Source organism: Cebus imitator, unplaced genomic scaffold, assembly GCF_001604975.1.
Source record: "Cebus imitator isolate Cc_AM_T3 unplaced genomic scaffold, Cebus_imitator-1.0 Scaffold127, whole genome shotgun sequence".
Taxonomy (NCBI): domain Eukaryota; kingdom Metazoa; phylum Chordata; class Mammalia; order Primates; family Cebidae; genus Cebus; species Cebus imitator.
The window spans coordinates 4,008,210-4,017,604 of NW_016107442.1; the positions used below are offsets into that span (position 1 = coordinate 4,008,210).

Genomic DNA, 9,395 nt, shown 5'->3' on the forward strand with positions numbered 1-9,395 from the left:
AAGTGTATGCAGAATTTGTCTAATAGGGCACCTTCCTCAGAACAGACTGACCCAGGAGAATTGATTCCCAGAAGAATGACTGTATCAAGGAGGCAGAACTTGGTTTCATTGCATGGTGTTTCTTATCTTCTGTTCTAGGTTTTGAGGCTGGAAGAATTTATCCAACAAAATAAGGCGCGCCCCACAAAGGCTGAGGAGAGGCCCCAGGAATTAGGCTGCCAGCGCTGCAGCATTCTGGAGACACAGGTAACATCCAGCTTTGTCAGCTTTAATTAAAGATCTTTCTCTTCTCCGTCTCAGCCTCTCGGTGTCCCCAGTGACACATGCTGATGTTAATGGGCTTTTTTACATTTCCACACGGCACTGCCAAAATGCCTGGGGAAAAAAAAAATCACCACAAAATCCATTCACAGAAACCACAAAGGAAACAGAGTTCTGACTAATTATCGCGTGGTTTGAAAAAGAATAAGCCTGTCGGATAAGTCTCCACTCTCTCTCTGAGAGCAGCCTGCCTGGCGGATAAAGGACGCACTCAAGTAGAGCAGGGCCTTTCATTCTTCCCAGCACTAACCTCAGCAGTAGTCATAAAAGCCCCTCTTTCCCCCGCTGACCCCTCCACAGCCGCGATCTCATTTGCTCTCACAACAACCCTTGTCCGTGAAGCTGCCCTTTCAGGGACGCTGCTTGAGGGTAGAAATTGGTTCCTAGTGGGTTGTGTTGTTCTCCAGGACTGCCATAATGAATTACCACATACTTGGTGGCTTCAGCCATAGAAGTTTACTCAGTCACAGTTCTGGAGGCCAGAAGTCTGAAATCAAGGTGTTGGGAGGGTTGGTTTATTTTGGAGGCTGCGGGAGAGAACCTGGTCTGTGCCTCTCCCCTCGCCTCTGGGTGGTTGCTGGGCAATCCTTGCGTTCCTTGGCCAAGTCTTCCTTGTAGACGCATCACTCCGATCTCTGCCTCTGTCATCACATGGCCTCCTTCCACGTGTGTCTGAGTCTTTGTGTCTTCACATAGCCTTCTTATAAAGACACCTGTCATTGGATTTAGGGCCCACTCTGCTGCTGTAGTATGACCTCTTCGTAACTAATTGCATCTGCAAAGATCCGATTTCCAAATAAGGTCACATTCATAGGTACTGGGGCTTAAGACTTCAGCATATCCTCTTAGGGACACAGCCTAACCCACAAGATAGGCACTCAGTGAACATTTGTTACACCATCGCAGGAATATAAATAATCCCTGTGAAGTGGGCGCTTGAGTACCCTGGCTTGAATAACCCTCTTAATTCCTGTTTCGGCAGGAAGAGAGCCATAAAAAACCCATGGCCTTCAATTTCACTTATTTGATTGCTGCCTGCAATTTTCAGGCTATTTCAAAGTCCAGGTGGGAAAACACTACATGGGTGACTATGAATCTTACCACATCCCTCTCACCAGTCTCTTGTACACGAGTGTCCTCAGGAACGTCAGTTTCTCTCCCATGACATCCACCTTCCAGGGCTCAGGCCCTGGTCCTGCCAACAGCCCCCATGGCATACTCTGGTGGAATAGCCCATATTCAACCACATATTCGCCAGGGTAAAAATGAGCCAAAATCTAGTGACTGTGGATTTAAATAATAATTAGCCTTTGTATGTGTACTGTAGGTCAGTCGTAGAGCACTGTTCTCATCTTTGACTTCTTTGAAGTTTTTGTGTTTTTGAGACGGGGTCTTGCTCTGTTGCCCAGGCTGCAGTACAGTGGTGCAATCACAGCTCACTGCAGCCTCGACCTTCTGGGCTCGAATGATCCTCCCACCTCAACCTCCCGAGTAGCTGGGACCTCATGTGCACACCACCACACCAGGATAATTTTTGTATTTTTAGTAGAGATGGTGTTTCATGATGTTGGCCAGGCTGGTCTTGAACTCCTGACCTCAGGCGATCCTCCCACCTTGGCCTCCCAAAGTGCTGGGATTCCAGGCATGAGCCAGCATGCTCAGCTTCACTGGAATTTTGCAACAACAGTGTAAGGCACCCATTTTACAGAAAAGAAAACAGAAGGTGAGGGCAGGTGACCTTCCCACAGTCACAGGCAGGTAAATAGCCAAGATAGGACGGAACCACTGGCCCTGATCCCCTCCTCTCACCATGAGAGCAGCACATGCCCAAGATGCCTTCCAGATAAAACAGGCTCCAACTGTCACTGGGTTAAGGGGAGCAGCCAGGGCTCCCTGGGTTCCCTCCTTCCTCCTCTGACACCCAGATTAGGGGAGAATCCTTCAGCAGCCCTGTTGCCCCTGTGTGGGCTGGGAGGAGAAGCCCAATGGAGCAGAGGCACCCTCACCCACAGGGCTTGCCCCTTCCTGATCTGAGGCTGCCCCCCTCCTTTTGGAAGATTTCTGCCTGAGGAATGTGCGGATATTTTTATTCTCCCTTAGTTTCTCAAGAACCTGTCTCATGAGCTAGCATTCCAGAGAACATTTGGCCCCAGGGACAGCTGAACCTTTCTTTCACCAGCACCCTGTGGGTTTCCCAGAAAGGTCGTCCTAAGATATTCAAGTATTTTTCAGCTCCTCAAAGTGACCGTGGCAGAGAGATGGACTGCAGTTGGCTGGTATCCTTCTTGATGAGATTAAATCTGAAATAAGGTTGGTAAGCTGGAGACTGAATAAAAAATGCAGTTCAGGAGGATTGTACAGCAGGCTGTATTTTAGGAGGGAACATAAACACGTAGAAGCTCTAAGTATGTCCCAGGGCTGATGACCCAAGTCTACCAGTCATGGTCACGATGTCGGTGAGCCAGTGCTATCACCACAGCTCAGCTTCAGCACGTGACTTTGGGGCTACATAATTCTTTGTTTTGGTGGGTTGTGGGGAGCTGTGCTGTGTGTGGCAGGATGTATAGCAGCATCCCTGGGCTTTACCCGCTACATGCCAGTAGTACCCCTCCAACCAAAAATGTCTTCTGGGGCAAAATTATCCCCAGTTGAGAACCACCTCTGTAGCTAAAAAAGTAAGTCCTGGAGAAGTCCAGTTAAGTGCCTGTTGGGAACCATGGGTTTGTCCACCAGGAAACTCCTCAGCCTTCTTAATCTAGAATGTCTTTCAATGAGCTCGCTTTCTTTTCCTTTAAGTTCCAGGGTACCTGTGCAGGTTATGCAGGTTTGTTACATCGGTAAACATGTGCCATGGTGGTTTGCTGCACCTGTCAACCCATCACCTAGATATTAAGCCCAGCTTGTATTGGCTCTTATCCCTAATGCTCTCCCCAACCCACTGCCCTCTCCCAACAGGCCCCAGTAAATGTTTTTCCCCTCCCTGTATCCATGTGTTCTCATTGTTCAGCTCCCACTTATAAGTGAGAACATACAGTGTTTGGTTTTCTGTTCCTGCGTTAGTTTGCTGAGGATAATGGCTTCCAGCTTCATCAATGTCCCTGCAAATGACATGAACTCCTTCTTTTTTATGGCTGCATAGTATTCCCTGGTGTATATGTATCACATTTTCTTTATTCAGTCTATTATTGATGAGCATTTGGGTTGATTTCATGTTTTTGCTGTCATGAATAGTGAATGAGCTCAGTTTCTAGAAGGAAGTGCAGATGCCACCTCTATAGAGCTGCAGCAGGAACCTCGACAAATATGTTTCATTTGATTCAACTCAATATGCACGTTATTCATTCATTCTGCAGTCCTGTGTGCAATACCTGGGATGTGCCAGCCTCTGAGCTGGATGCTGGAGGGAGAAGTGTGCATAAACAAATAGCTGGAAAACAACATGGACCCTTAATAATAGCTTCAACATCTGGTGCTGTTTTCTAGTAGGCATTTTGCAGATATTGTTGGTTCTTTCAAATTAAGACCTCTTCAAATAAGCAATCCACATATATGGTACAGAACTCAAATGGTATATAAAGGTATACATTGGAAAACATCTTCTTTTTCCTGCTGAGTTCCCTATCCCAGAGAAAACCACTTGTTTATTTTCTCTCTTCTTATATATCCTTGTATAGTGTATATATAGGCACAATTATGGATTTTTTTTCTATAAATGATAGCATACTCTCATGAATTCTGCTTTTGTTTTATTTTTCTGAGACTGGGTCTTGTTCTGTCATCTAGGGTGGAGTGTAGTCCTGGCTCACTGAAATCCTCAATGTCCTGGGCTCATGCAATCTGCCTCAGCCTCCTGAGTGGCTGGGACTACAGGCACCCACCACCATGCCTGGCTAACTTTTGTGTCTCATTGCAATCCTCTGCTCACTGCAATCCTCTGCGTCTTGGGCTCAAGCAATCCTCCCTGCCTCATTGAGTGGCTGGGACTACAGATGCCCACCAACATGCCCAGCTAATTTTTGTATTTTTTGTAGAGACAGGGCTTCATCATGCTGTCCAGGCTGGCCTCAAACTCCTGGGCTCAAGCCATCCACCCACCTCCACTTTCCAAAGTGCTGGGATTATAGATATGAGCCACTGTGCCTAGCCAATTCTGCTTTTCTTAACTTAAATTTCATAGCTTAGAGATTGTAATATATCAGTATACTTCCCTGTCAGCTTCATTAAAAATAAACAACCATCTAGTTCTCCCCTTATACAGAAAAACCATATTATATTGAACCACTCTCTTATGATGGACATTTAGATTGTTTTTGTATTTCTCTATTATAGGTAATACTTCAATGGTTAGCATCATACAGGGATATAATGTAGCATAGCAGTTAAGCCAGCTCAGCCCTGAACCAGACACCTAAGTTCTTACTGGCTGGATAATCTTGGACAAATAATTTAATGTCTGTTTGCTTCACCTTTCTCATTTATAAACCAAGGATGATGATAGCCTCTACTGCAGAGTGTCTTTTGAGGTCTAAATGAATTCCTGTCTGTCTGGTGTTGGAAACAGCACCTAGTGTGTGCAAATGCTCCCTAGGTGCTAACTCTTGCTTATGTGGAATTTGCTGGGTCCCGTGGCCTGTGGGTGTTTAACTTCGATAGATACCACCACTTGCCCCCAACTGAGGTTGCTCTGCTCTGTGCGCTCACCAGCAGCACGTATGCCTTGCTAACACAGCAAGTTACCAAACTTTCTGACTTTGCCAATCAGAAAAAAAAAATGTAATCTAGTTCAAATAGTGTTGGCAAGCCAGCTCTGTGCCAACCTGGTGAGCTGAAGCTCTGCCTAGGTCTAGATGATGTGTGAGCAGCACACTTCAGTACAGCCATACCTGCAACCACACAAGACGATACGAGGCGGAAGGAAAGCTGGAGAGGCGTGGAGGGGCTTGAACAATCTGATGGCAGATCTGCTGGTGGAAACGGGGGTCAGAACAGGATATTAAATGATAGCTTCCTCAGTGTTGTTCTTGCTGGACTGGGGCTTTAAAATTTAAGTTTGTTCAAGACTTGGGGGTTTGAGGTCAGGGCAGTAGCTGAGCATTTCAGTGAGTCAAGAGAAATAAAAACAGGCCAGGCGCGGTAGCTCATGCTAATAATCCCAGCACTTTGGGAGACCGAGGCAGGTGGATTACTTGAGGCCAGGAGTTCAAGACTAGCCTAGGCAACATGACAAAACCTGGTCTCTACTAAAAATACAAAAATTACCTGGGCATGGTGACACATGCCTGTAGTCTCAACTATGTGGGAGACTGAGGCACGAGAATTGCTAGAACCTGTGAGTTGCAGTGAGCCAAGATCATGCCACTGCACTTCAGCCTGGGCAACAGAGCGAGACTCTGTCTCAAAAATAAATAAATAAATAAACAATAAAAAGAAATCTAAAAAGGAGAAAGAGATAAAATAATAATGTCAATTGAGAGCAGGCTTTTCCCTCCATTCCCAGAACATGCAGGGAGAGGGCTGCCAAACGTGAGTGTGGTTCTGTCCCCACTAAGCTTAGCTGGGACCTCGCCAAGACTTTAATCCTGGTCTCTCCCTCACAGTCTCCTTGATTCATGTAGATTCAAAGTTTTACTAATTGGTTTCCAGAAAGCCATTTTAGTCATGGTAACTCTGAAGGAAAGCTTTTTTTCCGGAAGACTCCTTTGGTTCCTGAGTGGTGGAGAAGAGTGGAAATTTTATTCAAGCCCCTGCCCGCTCTCCAGAAGGAAAAGGGAGTTGTTTGTGGTAGCTGCTATTGAAGACAAGCTCCTTGAGGCCCTTTCGGAAGGAGCCAGGGACACTCCAAAGCTCTCCAACCCTGAAAGTGTCCCCTGTTCCCCGGAGGCCCTGAGTGGTTTGCTGGGCAGCAGTCACCCCATGCCATACGTGGCAGACCATGGGAATTCAAGGCGTCAGCTCTCCTGGCCATTGGCAGGAAGATGACCACTAGGCTCTTAAACAACTGTGACATCCTGAGTGTTCCTCAGGCCAATTAGGGGCCAGCACACTCTGTCTGGTATGAACTGAGGGTCTGGTTCCATCTGACATGGAATAAGGTAGGCTGCCCTTCACTCCACAGAGAGGTTCCTGGCATCGGATGAGATTCTCTAGTGCCTAGGAAGACAGCATAAGGCACCCAGCTCTACCTAAGACCTGCTTAGGAGCCTCAGACAGATCAGAAACCAGCCCTGAGATCAGTTTCTTCATTACTCATAATGGCAAACCCATAGTACTTCACACAGTCCACAAACAACCCTATGAGACTTCTTATGGAGAAACCAAGGCCCAAAGGGTGGCACCAGGGCCTGTGCTGTAAGCTGCAATGCTGTGCTACTTTCTGTTAGTAAAATAGCAAGAATCCCTGCCCTTCAGACCCCCAGGGACTTGTGATAATGAACAGGAGAAAGCATATGAAGGCACTTTTCAAAACTGTTAAAGATTCCGTAAATGTAAGGTGACTTTAGAGTATCTTTTACAGCTCCCTGTAATCATTTCAGCAAAACTCCATTACATTAGGTGTTCTATTTTAAGAGGTACATAATGCTACCTTTGAAAGACTGTCGAATAAACTTGAGAATGACTTTGAATATTCCCTTCTAGGAGATTTCCTGGGCGTGGGTGTTTCTTTAAAATAGAAATAATCCAGAAAGGTTAAACACCTGGAAGATGGAAGATGAGGACCTAATGTGAACACAGATTTAAAATAACCAGCCATTTGCCTGGGAGGAAGTGGGAGGAGGCATTTGCAGGGGATGGTTTGGAGGAGAAGCAGATCTGTTTATTTTTCCATGCCCACTCTTCATACCCAGGCCACTTTAGCACTGGAGAGAGCACGGGACTGAACCCTAGGAAAACGCCTGATGGGAAACCCAAGAGTAGGAATTGGATTGAACAACTCGGGAAATACCAGGAGTGGCTCAGAAGGAATGTTCTATTTTATTCAGAGTTCAGAGAAGCAGATGATTTTTTGCTTTGTTTTGTTTATTTATTTCAATAGGTTTTTGGGGAACAGGTGGTGTCTGGTTACATGAATAAGTTCTTTCTTCTGTTATATCGTTATTATCATTGAACATGTCTTCAAATTTAGGCTTTTAAGGCTTTTCACAAAAGAGAACTATTATGTATTTAGTGCAGCCAGGTACAAGACAGGCTCAAAAACAAAACTGAAAAAGATCTGTGAAAACACTTTCAAAATAACAAAATTTAGATGTAATTTTTTTAAATGACATAAAAACTATGATTTATCATGTGTAACATGTTTTGAAATATCTATACATTGTGGAATGGCTCAATATAGCTAATTAACATATGTTTTACCTTATGTGCTTGAATATGCTTTTCAGTGCTGATTTCTGAGATGTTGGTGTACCCATCACCTGAGCAGGGTACGCTGAACCCATTGTGCAGTCTTTTATCCCTCACCCCCTTCTCACCCTTTGCCCCGAGCCCCCAAAGTCCATTGTATTATTCTTATGCTTTTGCATCTTCATAGCTTAGCCCCCACTTACGAGTGAGAACATGCCATGTTCGGTTTTCCATTCCTGAGTTACTTCACTTAGAATAATGGTCTCCATTTCCATCTGGGTTGCTGCAAATGCCATTGTTCTGTTCCTTTTTATGGCTGAGTAGTATTCCATGGTATATTTATATATACCACAATTTTTTTATTTACTCATTGACTAATGGGCATTTGGGCTGGTTCCATGTTTTTGCATTGCAAATTTTGCTGCCATAAACATGCACATGTAAGTATCTTTTTCGTATAACAACTTCTTTTCCTCTGGGTAAAGTAGTGGGATACTGGTAGTTCAACCACTATGGAAAACAATATGGAGATCCCTAAAGAACTTTACCTGTTTTTTATAGTGGTTTACATTTTCACCAACAGTGTAAAAGTGTTCCCTTTTCACCACAGGCATGCCAACATGTATGATTATTATTATTATTTTTATTTTTATTTTTATTATGGCCATTTTTGCAGAGTAAGGTTGTATCACATTGTGGTTTTGATTTGCATTTCCCTGATCATTAGTGATGTTGAGCATTTTTTCTTATGTTTATTGGCCATTTGTATATCTTCTTTTGAGAATTGTCTATTCGTGTCATTAGCCCACTTTTTGATGGGATTGTTTGTTTTTTCTTGCTGATCTGAGTTCCTTATAGATTCTGGATATCAGCCCTTTGTCAGATGTTCTGCCATGATCAAGTGGGTTTCATACCAGGGATGCAGGGATGGTTTAACATACGCAAGTCAATAAATGTGATACATCACACAAACAGAATAAAAAACAAAAGTCACATGATCATCTCCACAGATGTAGAAAAAGCATTTGACAAAATCCAGCATCCCCTTATGATTAAAACTCTTAGCAAAATTGGCATATAAGAGACATACCTCAATGCAATAAAAGCCATCTATGACAAACCCACATTCTACTGAATGGAAAAAATTCAGTAGAATGGGAAAAAGTTGAAAGTATTCCCTCTGAGAGCTGGAACCAGACAAGGATGCCCACTCTCACCACTCCTCTTCAACATAGCACTTGGAAGTCCTAGCCAGAGCAATCAGATAAGAGAAAGAAATAAAGGGCATCCAAATTGGTAAACAGGAAGTCAAACTTTCTTTTATTTTTGAAGGAGGGTTTTCCCAGGTATGTATTCTTGGTTGACATTTTTTCTTTTTTTGGCACTTTGAATATATCATCCCATTCCCTTTTGGCCTGCAAGTTTTCTGCTGGAAAATGTTCAGTGTCTTATATGTGACAAATAGCTTTCCTCTTGCTGCTTTCGAAATTTTATGTCTTCAACCATTGACAATTTGATTATGTATCTCAGTGTGGTTCTTCAGGTTCATCTTATCTGACATATTTTGGGCTTCTTGGATCTGTATGCTTATTTATTTCCTTTTGCCGATTTGGGAACTTCTTAGTCATTATTTTTAAATAAGCCTTCTTGTCCTTTCTCTTTCTTCTTCTTTTTTTGCATCTTTGACTGAATTATTTCCAGTGACCTGTGTTTGAGTTCACGAATCCTTTCTT

At 43.9% G+C, this 9,395-nt stretch overlaps 1 protein-coding gene across 4 annotated transcripts in view; it reads left to right on the top strand.

Moving 5' to 3' along the window:
* The window catches only part of FAM184B (family with sequence similarity 184 member B), a 141,825-nt gene that overhangs the window by 89,134 nt on the left and 43,296 nt on the right, over window positions 1-9,395 (top strand). For 2 of the 4 annotated variants that reach the window (XM_017540586.2, XM_037742785.1), the window contains exon 7: window positions 139-246. The exons of the other annotated variants lie outside the window; for them this stretch is intronic. In XM_017540586.2, coding sequence (XP_017396075.1) covers window positions 139-246 — 108 coding nt within the window. The remainder of the gene's footprint in view (window positions 1-138; window positions 247-9,395) is intronic. 4 annotated transcript variants of the gene reach the window in all.